The sequence below is a fragment of the Synchiropus splendidus genome, chromosome 17 (assembly GCF_027744825.2).
Source record: "Synchiropus splendidus isolate RoL2022-P1 chromosome 17, RoL_Sspl_1.0, whole genome shotgun sequence".
Classification (NCBI taxonomy): Eukaryota; Metazoa; Chordata; class Actinopteri; order Syngnathiformes; family Callionymidae; genus Synchiropus; species Synchiropus splendidus.
Window position 1 is genome coordinate 9,727,824 of NC_071350.1, and position 17,318 is coordinate 9,745,141.

The 17,318-nt window shown below is 39.6% G+C and overlaps 2 protein-coding genes across 4 annotated transcripts; one reads left to right on the plus strand and one right to left on the minus strand.

The window, feature by feature from the left end:
* Positions 1 to 5,427: 5,427 nt before the first annotated feature.
* On the minus strand, positions 5,428 to 12,683 carry LOC128747933 (protein spinster homolog 3-like). 3 transcript variants are annotated; one of them, XM_053846185.1, is made up of 14 exons: positions 12,385 to 12,683; positions 11,270 to 11,334; positions 10,869 to 11,094; positions 10,711 to 10,776; positions 10,003 to 10,139; positions 9,094 to 9,245; positions 8,486 to 8,552; positions 8,285 to 8,418; positions 8,018 to 8,170; positions 7,764 to 7,953; positions 7,079 to 7,144; positions 6,909 to 7,007; positions 6,665 to 6,830; positions 5,428 to 5,858 (listed from the first exon to the last, which is right to left on the minus strand). In XM_053846185.1, exons 3-14 carry the CDS (start codon positions 11,086 to 11,088, stop codon positions 5,794 to 5,796), a joined length of 1,515 nt encoding a protein of 504 aa, XP_053702160.1. In that variant the 5' UTR covers positions 11,089 to 11,094; positions 11,270 to 11,334; positions 12,385 to 12,683; the 3' UTR covers positions 5,428 to 5,793. The 3 variants fall into 3 exon arrangements, with proteins under 3 accessions (XP_053702160.1, XP_053702158.1, XP_053702159.1); XM_053846183.1 differs by having other exon boundaries at positions 10,869 to 11,123; XM_053846184.1 differs by having other exon boundaries at positions 10,869 to 11,153.
* On the plus strand, positions 12,358 to 16,780 carry ube2g1a (ubiquitin-conjugating enzyme E2G 1a (UBC7 homolog, yeast)). Its single transcript, XM_053846189.1, has 6 exons — positions 12,358 to 12,733; positions 13,853 to 13,955; positions 14,501 to 14,598; positions 15,053 to 15,231; positions 15,312 to 15,431; positions 15,832 to 16,780. Exons 1-5 carry the CDS (start codon positions 12,688 to 12,690, stop codon positions 15,396 to 15,398), a joined length of 513 nt encoding a protein of 170 aa, XP_053702164.1. The 5' UTR covers positions 12,358 to 12,687; the 3' UTR covers positions 15,399 to 15,431; positions 15,832 to 16,780.
* The last annotated feature ends 538 nt before the right edge of the window (positions 16,781 to 17,318 follow it).

Below are 17,318 nucleotides of genomic sequence, written 5' to 3' on the forward strand. Positions count from 1 at the left end.
CCCCGAGCCTTCCTTCCTGCCCCGGCTCTGGGCTGAGCCTGCAGTGCAGGATGGGAGATAACCTGCTAATCGCTGGGCCCCGCGCCTGCTGTATGATAAGTCTGAGGCTCATCTACTGTCTGACACGAGCTCGCCGGCGTAGTTTAAATGCCCCACTGACACGTGTCTATCAGCTGTAAACACGTCCTCACCTCCTCGACCTTCATTTTAATGTGTATTTGTTGAGTGAGGCAACGTTTTAAAATACACAAGATTGGCAGGTTCAGTCCATATTTCCATCGCTCTAATAACAGGATTGTTGGTTATTAGCTCAGTCGTTGTTCAACTTAAATATAGTTGAGATGTCATGTGACGCTGACATGACTGGGTTTCGTATAGGCAACCCTGTGATTTAGAGTATTATGGTCAGTCCTACACTACATTTATTGTGAGCTGCCTATATTATAATACCTGGTGCAGCCGGGCAGCAGGATGATCCAGTTCTATCCCAGTTAACTCGTGGTGCGCAGGCTTCCTGCATGGTTTCCTCCCATTTCCTCCCACAATCCAAAAGAAATATGCTGAGGTTAAATGGCAACGCAGACTTACATGTAAGTTTCACTGAACTTGCCACCTGAACATTGTGTCCTCTGACTCTTGCCCGCTATGGTGACTCTGGATTGTCCGAGTAAAGCTCAATAAATAGAAACTATTTTAGGGATTTTCTGCAATATTTTCATCTTTTGAAAGAAAATTCTGCCTTTTTGCATTTGGAAACCAGTGTCGCCCCTGGAGTTTTCTAAATTCCGTCTTGAAAAACAAGCGCTAGCTTCTTCATTTTAAAACGGCAGTCCATAATGGAAAGCCTGGGAGACAAACAGCGAGCGTTTCAGATTCTTCCCCCATTGTTGCCGTCTTGTTTACGCCCAGCAAAGACATATTTACCTTTTTTCCCGCACTCCGGAACACACTGTGTAGGGTTGTGTTTCTGAGTACACTGTGTACATTAAAGTATAGTAAAAATTCCTATATGTCTTGTTAACCTGTAGACTTCCTCCCAGAAACTGGTTTTGTTTAAAATATGACTCGTAAATTTCAGTGAAGGCGTTTTATTTGCTGTCGATGCACTTGTTTTTCTTGTCTTCATGCATGGTTTTTCAGTGCAATGGTGCAACTGTAATTATTCAACGCAATGATCAGGAATAACCATGGTAATATAATATAATATTAATGCATATGTCTGATTTTTATTTATGAATGACAGACATTATGTTTTATTAATCAAACAATTAAAAGTAAAATAATGAAATATATAAATAATAAAAAAAGGAAATAAACAATTAAAAAGTCAAATTGTAATAAGTATCTTTGTTTCTTTGAGTTCATTGGGTTCTTTTTGTGCTGTTGTTGTTTTTATATGGCCCAATTCATCTGAAGAGTTCCCTTAAGTTGGACTCCATTTGGGCACGGAAACCCCCAACCAGTACCTTGGCCAAGACTTCTTCATTCAATGAAAGCATTGACCATTATGCCCTGTTATTGAGGTCCTGGTCTCACAAGACCACCCTTCCACAAAACCTCTCCCAGAGCTAGTGTTTTTGATCTGGTGCCGTCTCGACTTCAGCCATTCTCGAGGTGTGGGCTCTGCCACTTTGACCTCCTCTCGTCCCCTGAGACCTCCTGACCTCTGCTGTCCCTGCCTGATTGTAAGCTTGCTGAGGGGAGACACACCCCCCTCCCACCGCGCACCACACCCACCATTTACTCGTCAACTCAAGCAACAGTGTCTGTCAGCGGAGCAGCTGAGGATCGGAATAGACCCGGACTGACGTCTCTGTGTTCCTCAGAAGTCTGGTTCTTGAGGACTGTTCTGCACAATGCAGCCACAGGAGGCAGAGAGAAGACAGACTAAATATAGTATTAAAGGATCGTCTGCTCTTTTATTTGGCCTTACATTATTTATTCAACTGCCAAATCCTTGCCGGACTTTTTGGACCTGAGCTGTTGGTCTTTGATCTGAGAACATAAAGCTGCAGGCTCCTGACTAGAGCTCCTTTTATTTCATAATTTCACGGCAGTTGTGTTATGCAACATTAGAAGTTACATAAAACTCAGGTCTAATTGAAGAAATTTGAGCTTCTTTGAGGCTGATGTTGACTTGCTGCAAAGACCAGATCCATGTGGTGCCGCGGCTTGTATTTATAGACTACATGGGTCTTTGTAATTACCCATATATTACCACGGTTGTGTCTGTGAATCAGCTCTCTGCATCCCGGCAGCCAAGCGGGCCTCTGAACCAGGAATGCTAAATACATAGGAGCTGATTGTGAATATGCCATTATAGGAGAACCTCAGCTTTGGCTGCAGCTTCTCTGCTGACCACATCATTATTCTTTGTTCTGGACAAAGTCATTTGCATGACACTGGAAAGAAGCGCACCACCCTGCTGCAGCTCCCAAACTATATACCTGTATACTATTGAACTACTATTGTACATTAAAGTTACCTTTAGGGTTCCATTGAAAGCCCATGAAGGTTGAACTACACAAACATCGGCTGAAAAAACTATAGTCACAGTCAGGGATAGAGTCTCAAAAAGGGATACACTTGGTAACACACTCCAAATATGATGCCTACCAATGTTCAAACCTATTTATTGCGTAACACACGATGGCTAGAGTCTGAGGTGTCGAGATAAGTGGGCTGGCGTGATGTAAATTTCCAAGTATGGGGCTACCACACAGTGGGTGGAGCAGGCTCATCCTGTCCATGATGTCATGTCACTGCAGCAGTTTTCTGGTGATAAGGGAAATGCTAAACATGACTTATACATGTGTGTTTTTGTCAACGTCAAAAGGGATGACAGAAACACGTTTTTTTTTCACTCTGACTTGCAGACAAATTCGTGACAACATTCCAATGAGGGGCTTCAGCCAAACGTATCGACCTCATATCCAACACTGTTTTCCTGAGTCAAATGTTCCCCATCCTTGTATAAACACAGTCTGTATCCGCTCTCCCCTCGCCTCCCGGCTCCTTCATTGATCGGGCCGGCAATTTATTAGCCATTGTGACAGTTTCCTGTACAGCCACAGTCGACAGGGGAAACGCAGAGGTATGCAGACAAAGTGCTCCGAAACATGTCGCACAATGCCCATTGTGTTTTAATTGCAGGTTGGACTGGTACCTCCGTAGAATGTTTTCCACATACCTTTTGTTGTGCGTTTGTGTTTCTGAACAGGTAACTCTTCTGGTCATTATATTCCCTCGGCATACACAGTGATCATTGGAGTTCTGGAAAAGGACACGCTCGGAGGGAAAATGACCCAAAACAAAAGGAAATACCAGAGAGTGTACCGTAAATGAATAAGAGGTGTAACAATGGTGTGTTGCCCTTGAACAAGCAGAGAAGTTCAAGTTCAGACAGTGATGCCAACTTTAAGATTTGGATTCAGATACAGTAAATAGATTCCAACTGTTGATGTATTGTAGGAAAACTTGAACCTAGAATTAACTTAGCACCACAGCGGTTAAGTGTCAAACCATTAGTGTTCATTTAAATATCGTGCTTCCACCAAAACAATGTTTCAATGTTCATTATTTACTCCATAGCGTATTCAATTCCTCATTTCTCTCCACTCCTTTCAAGTTCAGTATCATGTTTCTGTTTCCTCCATGCTTTTATTTTGTGTACCTGCTTCCTGGTGTGGAATCTTGATGCGTGACATCTGGCTCTAATCCCAGTCACAGTAAACACCTGCTGCTGCTTCAGCATCTTCTGTCTCTTGGTGAACTTTCAGCACGTTGTTTGTGCGGGGCAAGCACCTGCATATTCATGTATATTCATTTCCAGACTTGAGAGGACATGTTACTTGACAAAACATTTTTGAAAATAGGTAACAACAGGTTCAATGCTCAATATGTTAAACACAACAACAATAATTGTTTAATAGATAAATCAATTTCACTTAACTTGCTAGTTTACTTATTTATTTGTATTTTCACTGTTGAATTTGAATCACATTATTCACATTTAAACTTCCTTGGTATTTTTGAGTTGTGTTGATGTCAAAGAAGATTTACTATATATATATACATATATATATATATATATATGAATGCAACCTGCCATGGAAACTTTGCCATAATGCGCTAACAATTCTTCAACTTGTATTTCAGATGGCAAAGGTTATTCTGGTGTCCAACAGCAACAGCCGTGCAAAAAAAAAAAAACAACAACTTTACAAGATGTTCAGTTTAAGCACTGGAGGTTTAGTGTGTAAACCTCGCTTCAGGTGATAAGCTAATGCCCAAGAATGCAAATAGACGAATACTTTCCACGTCCAGTGGAATCATCTGCGTGTTGCAGAGCAAAACAATCGGAACATGTGATGGCATGCAGCTGCTAGAATTTACCAGCGGACCTTCGACCAGCAGCAGCTGTCCACACTGTTTAGAGGTTGATTGACATGCAGTAGCCGCCGGTGGCCATGTAAATGTTTCCCGTCTATGCCGATGGACACTTGGATTTACAAGTCTTAAACTGACTTTTTAATATAATTGCTTGGTATGTTACAATATTTTCTTCAAACTCTTCGTGATGCTTCACAATAACATTTACTTTAGGTGGTTATTTACAGTTAACATAAAGTGCCAACCAAGCGCTCAATAATTTCTTTAAGTAGAATTTATAATTCAGCTGATCTTTTGTTCATCTTCATCTTTGTAATTGTTGTTTTACATGTGCAATCCCACATTTTACATTTTTAGTTCTTAGGTCTTAAAGGTCTTAAAGCTAGGAAGGCTGGAATGATCTGTGCTTTGTCAGCAGATAATGTTTAACCCATTTGCTTGTTATGATGGGATGTTGTCTGGGAGCCCGGTTGCCCAGGACGCAGATGAACCATCACCACATATGCTGAACTGGCAGATGAAAACAGACGCTCAAGCTGAGGTCAGCGCTGCTGCAGTCCCGGGGGACCCAACATCTGGCTGGTCCAACTTGAAGACGTCGCTGACGTTAATAGTGAGCTTGCAGCGACCTCGCGTGGTCATATACGGTAACAGCATAAGGGTAATGTGCGGCGTAGAAATGCACTATTATAATAATTAACAATAAAATAAAACGTCTTTCCCGGAATGAAAATTCAAAGGAAAAACAAATTATAGCGTTCATCGCTTTAAACACTGAATACAATGAGAAGGTTCTTGCATCAGGCCCCTGCGGTCATGATGAGGCTGATGTTGCTTCGTAGACAGAAAATAATGTTTCTCATCGTTGGCACTTTCATATCAGCATTTTTGGAGGTCCATTTCGACGGTGGGATTCAGCGTCAGTTTTAAAAACTACCTAATGAAGTTCGTTAATAATGGAAGTCAACTGACTTACATCTAAAAAAAAATATTCAACATTCAATTTATCAAAAACAGAAGAAACTACTCGCTGAAACCATTTCAAAAAGCTTTTATTATTACGTTTTATGGTTCAACAAACACCTCAAGACAGACACAAAAATTTAAACAGCATTTAATGTGCAAATGTGTGTTAGAATATGTACAATACAAAGTTTCATTTTCTAGAAAGACATCAATTGCCAGAAGCCTGTAAAAAGAGTTAGACTTAATTATTGGGAATTCCAAAGAAATTTATTTACATGAAAACAGATGAGTGTGTTGTTCGTGCGCCATAAAAACAATGAAACTAAAATAGTTCAACATTTTTTTAAAAGGACGAATATATTGTGTTTTAAACACAATGTTTTAAAAACATTATATTTAACTTCTCAACAGAACATCAGCTGCAACAGCCATCGTTCACATCTTCTGTTCGCCGTTCGATTGCACAGGAAGTTGAGACGTTGAGTCACACGGGGGAGAATCTGACAACATAAATACCGTATTTAAATGATGTGAAACTTCCTCTTTCACATGAAGAGAGTTGAAAAAACTCCACACATACAGTTAGACAGGACAACATCTTATATTTTGGAGCAGAATAGCTAGAATTGGAGAAAGACTGTTCATTAAAAATGAGTACAAAGAATCTTAGCTAGTAATGACCAAAGTACCTTGATTTATTTAAGGAAAACTATTGCAAGGATAGGAACACTATACCCCTTCAAATAGCAATTTAAATAAAAGAAATGAGGTAAATTTGAGGCAAAATATTTTGATAAATATTCAAAATACTAATCATTTCTCTTAATAAAATATAATAAATAAACCAGGTCAATTTAATAAACTTTAACAATGATTCAGTTTCACAACAGTGAAGATCACCAGCTGTGAACAGCTTCACCTCCGCTCCGCTTTCGTTTCTTACTCAATGAATTTAACATCTATAAGTACGGTTGCAATCCTAAGTCCTGAAGAAATTTAAACATGATTATTTCTGCACCAGGTTATGTCATGTTATGCTAACTCGTGTCTCAGGACTCGAAATGAGTCACAGTTCCACATCAGGATGACAACAATTCCATTTCAAATTGAGAGCGACAATGGTGCAGTTGTGTCAGCGGAGGACTCGCATCTTGTCTTGAAATTGATTTGAGAGGATTGTTCTTGTTAGCGTGAGAATGCCATTGTGATCCTAACACTTGGTTTAACTTTCGATCATGAATCAGCAATGAGAAAGAGAAGTTGATGGTCTGACACTTTTGGCGTCAGCGGCAGGTTTCTCATGTACCTTCATCCGAGAATTGAGCAGCCACTCTGTCTTTTTCCAAGTGGCGTGAGGTGATGAAGAAGAACAGCGCGCCAAGGACCAGGATCCCAGGGAGGACCAGGAAGCTGTACTGCTGACCGTAAAATTCAGTGACGTCCAGTTTGGATTTGTTGATGGCATCAGAGATCTGTTGGGGTGCAGGTGCTGTGTAAGCTTTTTATAGCGCGCATCACAGGGTTGTATAACCTTCATGTCTTTTCCATACCGCTCCTATTATGTAAGGGCTGGTGGCGTCGCCAAGGAGATGGCAGAGTGTGATCTGGAAAGCCTGAGCAGAAGATCTTCTCCTCGGAACGACAACGTACTTCAAGGAAATATATCAAACAAGAATCACAAAACGACTTGAGTGTTGCTGTCATAATGATTCATACCTACCAGGGCCATGTCGGCAATGATTGGCCAGTTCATAAACAACAGCAACTCGGATATGAAAATGAAGACCTGAAATCAGGAAAGAATCATTACGTAAGTAAAGCAGTTTCATCCGTGAGCTCTGACTGAGAAATTCCAGAGAATTTAATCTCATAACCTGGAGATCCTCCAACAAAAAGCATGAAGGCAACTTCAACCTTTCCATTTGCATGAAACATCTTCAGTTCTATATCAATGTTATGGCTGCCTTTCCTCTCCATATCTCAGGTGAATTCCTCACTTTGTTTGACTTATTATTATTACTATTATTATCATAAATAATTACTTTTGACATACTCACCACTCAAATAAATCTTGCAGCTTTTTCTTTCTAATTTTGTCCTTATTATGCTTGACAGAAACACAAAACAATCACAGTATAACGTGCCCCCTGAGGAAATGTAGTTGCCTACCTCTTCTCTAAACCATACATCCTGTCAGGTCTCACTTCCTGCTCTCTTTTGCTGACACTTAGAAACCTGTTCAACCCTGCTTACACTCCTCAGCCCTTCATCTCGGCTGGATGATAGAACTTCAGCATCATCTTGTGTCTAACTTTTCTAATCTTCCCCCAAACAAGAAGGGGCTGAGAGCAGACACCCTGAAGTACCCATCTTGGGGCACATGAGTCTGTAAGAAGAGCACTTACATAAGTAGCCGGAATGCTAGATGGCGCCACAAAGATGACGATAAAGACACACGGTAGCGAAGCCGCCATGTCTGCGAAGCAGATGAGGGCGTCCACATTAGGCATTTTGGGCCGTAACCACCTGGATAGGATGGTGCTTACAATCACTCCCAGGAATCCTGTTACAAGAGTCACGCCTCCAAAGATCTTACTGTTGCAAACAAAAAGCATTCAGGTCATTTAAAAGGACGTGGTTGGACCGGTGACCTACTGACCTGTCGGTGGAATCGCACGGCTGTACCAGACATGGCGCCAAAAGACCCTGAGTCACCCGAGCTCTGTACAAGAAGGACGGCATCCAGAAAGACAGCGCTCCAATGACGAAACACAGACTTGTCACACCCCAGGTGGACCAGAAATAGCTTTTGCTAAAGGGAAAACAGAGGATCATTCGTGGGCTTCAGTTAGAGACCAGCAAGTCAGACCATCATTTTGTCTTAGTGCAATGGCAACTATAAAAAAATCTGCTCACACTCACTTACTTTTTCACAAGGTACTTGACATCGTCCCAGTAAGAACCTGGCCTGGTGGGCTGGTCGACAGATGCACCCCTGGGCAGGTCTGGGCATGTGATCAAAAGCAAGATGAGGCCCAACAAAACTAGGATTGGCGTCACCTGTGGAGACAGGCATGTTCATCAAATAAGATAATCATTATGCTACAAAAGATAAAAGTGGTGTTACCCTCAGAGCCCAGCGCCAGTCACCAGTGTGGGAAGCTACTGATGAGCTGACTATGTAACCGAGGCCACTGAAAAATGAGAAAATACACATGTTACATTACATTTTGAGGCGTTTATTCCCTTCATTTTTGGGAAAAATATATGATGCGACAATAAAGAAATGAAAGGAAACAGGACATGCATTTATAAATCTGATATGTATGAAATAATTTGAACCAAAAAGTCTCAGTATTGATGGGAAAAAATGCTTAAATTTTCAGGATTTTCAAAGTAAATCAATCAATTGGGTGGATCAAAATGAAGTCCATAAGTACCAAGAAATAGTAAATAATTTATTTAAATAATAACAATGAACACACAAAATCAGAAAATGAAATTAATTTAAATTCCATTTAAATAGATTTAAATAAGAAATAGATAGATCAATTTAAATAAGTAAAAAAAAGTTTAAATTATGACAAACAGAACATTTTTTTTACATCTTAACTTTTCTTATATAAACCAAAGAAATATTTTTATTTGGTTTGTTTCTCAGTTCAATACTGAACAATTGAGTTTGTCCTCGTCATTAATTAAGGTACCATCGTGTCCTATATAATTCAATCTAACCTTCCGAAGGGCATGCAGATGGTGAAGAGGGAGATCATAATGCTCTGTTTCTGTCCAGTGAAAAGGTCTCCAATGACGGTTGGAGCAATGGTGGTGAAGCTGGCCTCGCCGATCCCGATCAGGCCGCGGAGCAGCAACAGCAGCCAGAATTGCTTTAGGGAGTAATAAAAGTATGTCAAAAAAAAGGTAATGTTCGCATAAAGATATCGATGAATGATGTTAAATAAAAGATTGAAAGTGTGGAGCTGAATCATATGAGTGTATGCTCAAAATAATATTTGTATATTGTCATACAGACTAGAATCTACAGCAGACATGGAGGCTTGTTTTGCCTGACATACATACTTGTGTCTTTCTACACTTCAGCCAAGTTCCTCCATATGTCAACACAAACTTCGTCTTATGCAAATGTGTTCAACAGAAGCTACAAGATTCATAAGGGTAGCCTCCGCGCTTACTACACACAGGGTCCGCCCTGAAACAAAGTTTCTGCATGACAAATTTTTTTTTTTTTTTTTTTTTTTTTTTAGGAATGACATGTGTTCCTAACATGCCCCCCAAACATTTGGCTTTAATGTGTCTTTTTTATCAAGCATCACGTGTTGACTTGGTTTGCATAAATTTCCATCACTCACCAACAGCTTTCAGTTGCGGTGAACTTGCACACCTCATCTGTTTCAAAAAGGTTCAAAAGACCTCAGGTCTTGGGTAATAATAAAATAAATAAGTAAAATATTAGCTGAACATAACATAACCTCCAGGTATTAATCTTGTGTTGCTAACCTAATTCTTTATTTAGATAATTCAAATGAAAATGGCAGTGTGGATTTGAGCAAATAAAAACTAGCTGGGTTGTTACGGTTGAGCAGCAGAATATTTCTTGTCAGTGTGAATTTACTTCTCTCTTACCGACTGGCTGACGAAAGAGCTTCCTGTCGCTGTTACCATCCACACCAGCAAACCACAGACCATAATGTAAGTTCTGTTGTAGCGATCGCCCAGATAACCAAAGAGAGGTGCAACCAGCAGAAAGCTGCAGATAAAGACTAGAAGAGCATGTTTGTTTCAGGAAGGAGAATCTCCCACAACAGTGTTGATTAAATCTCATAATTTAATATTGAGGCCGCCATAAAGTCAGACTCTCATATCAGCATTGTCTGAGATTTTGTTTTGAAACACTGATTTTCAAATCTCTTACATTCATTTATCATCAAGTTAAAGTACACATTCAAAAGCAGCCATCAAAAGCTGGCAGTGTTGAGCCACAGAAATGAGATTTTTATCCAGTACTACTGGACAATAAACATATCTTAACTGCATTGTTCTTAGCCAAGATAACTGTTTCAATTTCAACTGCTAGAGATCATGAGCTTCTCTGTACATTTCACGTCATTATTATCATTCTATTTTCCTAGATTTTACACATAAATAACTGTTTTTTTCACATCTACATTCCTCCTTCCTCCTTACACCTACCCACTTGTTCATTTAACACCTCAAACACCCAGACTACACACACACACACACAAATGTCACACATGTAAGCACACACACAAGGACTGGCATGATTGTTTAACACTTAAATGAAGTGGTCTTTTTGTGCGCGTGAGAGCTTACTGGTCTGCAGAAGCCCAGCAATGCTGTCACTCAGTTGGAAGAACAATTGAATGTTGAGAAGAACTCCTAAAAATTATAAAGGCCAAAGTTGAGTCAGCAACAAGTGGCTATTGTGATTGCCAAACACGTAGCTGTGTTTACACAACAGCTTTCCAGACCTGCCAGTGAGTAGCGGTCCATGTAGTTGAGCAGGTTGATGTAGCACAGGACAGCTACAATGATGTGAGCTCGTGTGCGGGACACAACAGGATTCCCGTCCGGCCTGGACGCCAGTGACAGCATGCTGTTTGCCGTGGAGCCATAGTGTCCGTGGGAACTCGTAAGCCATTCAGGGCTGTCTGTTTCATCAGGAGGCTGGACTGATCCGTTCGACTCCATGGTGTCCTGCGATTATTTCCTCACTTGATGATTCACTTCATTTATGGAAGTAGCACATGATGTTACTGAACATAAATGTACAAATATGGACATATTTAACACTGTCTTCACACAGATACCTCGAAAGGTCACAAATACTAGACATAACGTTTGGTGATAAATAAAAATGATGCTGAAATACCTGGAGAAGAGGCCTGTATATTGTTATTCCATGCACAAAGCAGTCAGTGGCTCCTTCACTTCATGCTGGTTTATAGACAAAGTGAAAGAATCTTACAATGCCTGCAGATATTGAGTTAGCTAAAAGACCGCCCCTTGTGGGTTGGTCATAGGCCAAAGCACAGATGATCCTTGTTTTAAAATGATGTAAACAAGTCACACATCACTTTTGCCACGCCCTCCTTTTGTTATATTCACTGGTGAAATGTGGCAAACCGAAGCGACAAAAAGGCGAGTTAAGGAGTAGAAGTAGTAGTTTTTATTCTTATGTGGAGTTATATTTCATGTCCAAAAACACTGCACAGCCGAGATTCTCTGGGGTCAGGACCCTAAAGTGGATCGGAAAGCCGCTTTCAGGGGGTTGCAAAAATCTGGTTTCATTTTATTGAATTAGAATTTAACAGTCATATGTGAGGCCGCATTATTTTTAAGTAATCCCTCACTTGATTTTTCTGATCGCTTGTCACTTAGTTGTGAAGTAGGACCCCAAAACCAAAGAACCATTGATGTGGGGGTCATGTATTAAATGTCAAAAATATATGTTGCATTTTTAAATGATCTAAATGCACAACTGTGCTTTACTTTTCTGATATTAAATACAACATATAGACAGAAAATACTACAACAATTCCTATTAACAACCCAGAAACAAGTAGGAATTCTTTCTATCTCATGCCTGTTTTCGGTTATTTAGATAAGACAGCTATTTCCGCTATTTCCCCATTAATCTCACAAAGGGGAAATCGCTGATCATAGCAGCAAAAATAAACGCTTGACATTTTAACAATTAAAATAAAGCAGCCACATATTGCTACATAAATTAAACCAACAAAAATATATTTATTATATTAATTCAGGATGTAATCATCGAAAATATCGTCCAAATGGAGACGTATTAATTTATTTATATCTACTTAATACAGCAAAGCGGGTTAACTGTAAAGAACAGATGGATAAATACGGAAAAATATTTTGTAGCAGCGAAGCTATGATGGGTCACAAAGACATTGGTACTAAAAAGAGGATTCAAAGACACAGATAACAGACTCGCAATGGAATGAAACAAAATCTGTTTACCTGAGTTTATAAAACCAGAAGAGGACTGAAATGTGTGTGGAAAGAAAGTTGGAAAAAGGGATCGGTCAGGAGATTGCGCTCTTTTGGACAGACGATGGCGGTGTTGCTTTAACTGGGATCTACGCTGCTGTACATTTCACCGTAGACGAAGAAGCAGCAGCGGCAGTCCCAGCAGGGAGAGTGCGAAGAAGAATGACGAAAAATCTATACGGAAAATAGAGTGGAGCGAGGACTGTGCAGTAAACGGGAATTCAACACTCAAAATATCAGTGGTTCAAATAGCTCCAATAGAGGTGGTTAGGTATGACAGAGCCCCAGTCAGCGCTGCTGCTTAGAAGGCAGCTTGCAGGTAACCAAACCTTGGCGTGAAGTGGCGCTGGCTGCTAAGCTAGCGATTCAAACGTCTCTGCTTTCTTCAACAGTCTTCGACAACATTCACACCGCGCGGAAATTGGAAACAAACACTTGCGTTTGGGTGACATTGGACTTTCCACTTCTGCCGTAACGAATTCGTCTTTGCCTGCCACTGAATTGCCGACTGGTTCAAGTTTGAGGAATTAAATGAAACTTTAAATTTGCAAGGAGGGAAGCTAAGTCGACTAGCTTGGTGTTAATGGAAGTGGTTTAACAGAGTCGTGTAACCAAGTGCACATTTTGTGGTTAAAGTTGGCGTGTGGTCTGTGATAGAACTGGTATTTTTGGCAACGTCGACGGTGTATATAGAAGCGTTTGAGCCCGAAATACGGTTGCATTCTTACATTATCCTAACTAGTTAATTTTAGAGTAGTTTTTAAGTATCCTCATTCAAACAGGTGCGTTTGGATCATAGTCCTTATGTTAAGTCAACCAGAACGAGGTGACCCTTTTTTTTAAACAAACATTCATCTTTGTTATCTAGATTACTAATAAAACGAGATTACATTTATTTCGCTTCATAAGGTTAGTACGCTTTCTTAAGTCTGCTAGACAACTGCAACGGCTCTATACAGTAAGTCAACACACCATGTTTACAGAACACTTGTATTGCACTTCACCATTTAGTTGAAAGCCTTTTGCTGAATGTATCTATTTGTTGACGCCTTAAATGCAGTTGATTCTCAGGTTTAAACTTGGATTGTGAGGTTAAAAATACTAAAAATAGAACTTAAAATTATTGCGTTGTCTCTGAGCTGCGATCAGTTCGGGTCACTGGTGTTGAAGCCAAGCCTTGATGAAAGCATGCGTCTTCTCTTTATGAGGCCATACATTTCCAATTTCTGTCATGTTGGCTTTACTGAAGTTACTGTTGAAAGTGAAGTTGAAATTCATGTTGCCTAATAACAAACGTGCTCATCTGATTTGTTAAGGAGGAGAGGCTGTCTGTAATGCAATGATGCGGTTTAATATCAAATGGATGTTTTTAAAGAACTTGCATATGATAATTCCATCTAGTGCGCAGTTTAATTTTCCATATTTTTCCCCCATCTAGAGCTGAACAAAAATCCAGTGGAGGGGTTTTCCGCAGGCCTCATTGAGGATAACGATCTGTATAGATGGGAAGTTCTCATCATTGGGCCTCCTGACACACTTTAGTAAGTATTTTTTCCTCTGTATTTGACAAGGTCAATTGCCAATTCTTTGGTTGAACTTGAGGTATTTGTGCTGATCACAACCACAATATGTATGAAATATCTGTATTTTTAAAGCAAAAAAATATTGAATTTCATACTAAAATAAAGTGACTTTATGTTAAAAAAAGAAGAAAAAACACATAAAATTACCCAACATAGACTTTTTTTTTAAATCTTTTTCTACTTTCACAGCAAGTTACAAGTAGTTTCGTCCTCGTCATTCCACCTCTGGTCTGGCAAAGAACCAGTGTTGACTGCTTTAACATACTGCATGAATCTGAGTAATGTCTCTGCATGCATGTAGTTTTCATTGTTCTAAAAGCTTCATTTCCAACTTGTTTGAGAAAAATTTCAGTGTGCAAATTAAGCACAATAAACTGAGGGCTCAACATTTACATGGGAAGGTGGACTGTTTAAATAATTCAGTTCACCTCTTGTGGTTATTATACTTGCATCTTTATAATGTGTAACATTAGATTTTGATTTTATCTTCTTTTTGTGTACAGTGAAGGTGGTGTGTTCAAAGCTCATCTCACATTTCCCAAAGACTATCCTCTCAGGCCACCCAAAATGAAATTCATCACAGATATTTGGCATCCTAATGGTAAGTCAAGGTGACTGCTAGTTTCATTTCTAGGGATGGGTTGGAGTTCACAGGCCCATTCTGCTATCAGTTCATGTTCTGAGCGGCTCATTATGTTTTGGAGGAGTCGCAGCAAATCTGGTCTGCAACTGCATTTCACTCGCGATCATTTGCTGTGTTGCACATCCAAGCAGCCAGTGAGTGTGACCTTGATTTGTGAAAGAACAATTCTCACGTGTGCTCTTGGTTCATGTGCATACTTCCAAATATCAGAACTCAAGCCTGTGAAGTCTGAAACATTAAGGTATTGATAAAATGTCCAAATTCTTTGAAATTGGTGGCTTTGTTGGTTCGTCTGCGCAGTTAAAGAAATTGTGCTAATTAAAATGCCAGTTTCAATATATGTATCTTATTCATTCCAGAACAAAAAAAGTCACAGCGTCAATGTTTTTTTTTTCTCCCACCTTGTCTTTAGTGGAGAAGAATGGGGATGTTTGCATTTCTATTCTACATGAGCCTGGAGCCGACAGGTACGGCTATGAGAAACCCGAAGAACGCTGGCTGCCCATCCATACTGTTGAGACCATTATGATAAGTGTTATCTCAATGCTGGCAGACCCAAACGGTGACTCACCAGCTAATGTAGATGCTGCGGTAAGGATTTGTGATTATTTTTTTTCAGTAAAACCTGCAGTTATCGATGATGGAGCCTGTTTTTCTCTGCCTCCCTGCAGAAAGAGTGGAGAGAGGACAGACACGGGGCATTCAAACGGAAAGTTGCTCGCTGTGTACGAAAAAGCCAAGAGACTGCATTTGAGTGATGTTTAGCAGGAATTAAGCTCCATGTTTTCAGGGCAAGTATTCTTATTTGTACTCCTTTTAACCTTGGAAAGCAGATACTGTGTGGTTTGTTTGTCATATACCTTTCTAAAAACGTATGAGTGTTCCACTAATGGCACGTAGATGATTTGTCTTCTCAAACACACAAGGCTTGATGTTCTTCCCCGTACAAATATTGTATATTTAGGCAATGAAAGTCCCACTAATTTGAATTAGAACATTCCAAAGTGAACATTGTCATCTTCTCTGAATTTACTTTACACTCACTCACACTTGCATGCAATCTCTCTGTTCTGTACCGCTGCAGTATTAACCAAGATAGCCTCAATTGTTTTACTTCTGGGGTGCATCACACCAACTTTTATTTCTTTTACAAAGTGCAAATGGTCTGACTTTGTTTTCCCTGTCCACCAGGTCAACACAGCACTGTTTTCTAGACTCTTCCACACGTTGTCAGGCCCCTACTCGGATTTGGGCTGGACCAGACTGGGAACTGCAGGCTGCAATAGAACACAAAGGTGGCGAAAAAGTCGGATGAAACACTGTCATTCAAGTGCCAACTCAACACAAGAGCAAAACCACCGAGACGTCAACATTTTCCAAGCCTACGAACTGCTTCAACATTCAGGACGACATTGTAAAGACATGTATATAACACAGACTTAACTGGATAATATATACGTTCCCTCACCATGATCACCTGGACAGACCAAATGAACAGCACTTGCTCTTGTTTTTTTTTCTTTTTCCATTTTCCTCCTTATGTCTTACTCTTAGTTGTTTTGTTGTTGTTTTAAATGTAATAATTTGATTCAGTGACCTGTTGCTGTTACATTTGATGAATTACGACACCCATTTTCTTTTGCTTAAAACTGGTTTTATTTTCTTAAAATTGCTCATCACACTGCGTACGAAAGAATATGCTGGTTCATTTTTGCATGCAAAACTCTTGGTTTTAGACTTTTTTTCTTAAGTGCCTCTGAATAAAAATCTTGGCAACTTCACCCTCTAATAAAGTGTTCAATCTTTAAAAAGTGCGGCAAAATCTAATTAAACGGATCCTACAACTCAAGCAAAGTTATTCAAATATGTTGTAGCGATAACATCCTTAGAAAAGAATGTTTGCTTTTTTTTCTTTTTTGTCCATTTTTCATAGTACTGTATGCTCAACATTCACTGATCTCCTGTTTTTATTCTGATCCACTGAGGTGGCTGCTGACTGCAGTTTTGTCTACTGTACAAAGACAAATGCCAATGTATGTTTCTCATGTTATAAAATTGTCACCTGTAATAAGTACTCCTGCGATCATAATTTGTTTCTGTTGGCTTGGAAGATTAGCCTTATGATATTCATAGCAATTCATTGAAAATTACTACTCATGGCAGGTGAGATTGTGTGTTAGTAACAAATAAATAGGTTACATATATAATAAAATTGGTAATTGATAAAGCCTTATAGAACAATTCAATAGGTGATACAGAAGTTCATCATTGCTCTTTGTTTAGAATGTAATTTTTAGTCAGAAATTAACTGGTCATTTAGTAATTCCTGTTTTGAGATCATTCAGTGTGTGTTGATGTTCAATATTCTGCAGTTACCGTGAATGCGTTTTCATTTGAAATGTTGACAGCTGACATCAGGAGGCATTGTGGTTCGGCTCGTGTTGAGACCCGAAATCAAGCCTGGTTCAGTGAAAAACGGACAGAAGTGAGTTGTTGACTCAAAGAGATCGCATTATGTTCGTATTTAACCAGATATATATATTTTAAGGAAGTTTGTGTTGTCGTTTGTATCAGGCTCTATACGAGAATTCTTACGAGTTTATCTTCAACGTTAAATAATGGATTTTAATTCACCTTTTATTTTTACCCTACTTTTAACCAACACGTGAACTCAACAC

What these genes read in the sequence shown, in the direction of transcription:
- LOC128747933 (XM_053846185.1), bottom strand. Translation starts at nt 11,088, where the DNA reads ATGGAGTCGAACGGATCAGTCCAGCCTCCTGATGAAACAGACAGCCCT. An exon ending in GTCAAGTACCTTGTGAAAAA is followed by an intron (nt 8,171 to 8,284) that starts GTAAGTGAGTGT and finishes TTTTCCCTTTAG; the next exon opens with CAAAAGCTATTTCTGGTCCA. An exon ending in GCCCTTACATAATAGGAGCG is followed by an intron (nt 6,831 to 6,908) that starts GTATGGAAAAGA and finishes GCACCCCAACAG; the next exon opens with ATCTCTGATGCCATCAACAA.
- ube2g1a (XM_053846189.1), top strand. Translation starts at nt 12,688, where the DNA reads ATGACAGAGCCCCAGTCAGCGCTGCTGCTTAGAAGGCAGCTTGCAG. An exon ending in GCTTAGAAGGCAGCTTGCAG is followed by an intron (nt 12,734 to 13,852) that starts GTAACCAAACCT and finishes TCCCCCATCTAG; the next exon opens with AGCTGAACAAAAATCCAGTG. An exon ending in AGATATTTGGCATCCTAATG is followed by an intron (nt 14,599 to 15,052) that starts GTAAGTCAAGGT and finishes CCTTGTCTTTAG; the next exon opens with TGGAGAAGAATGGGGATGTT.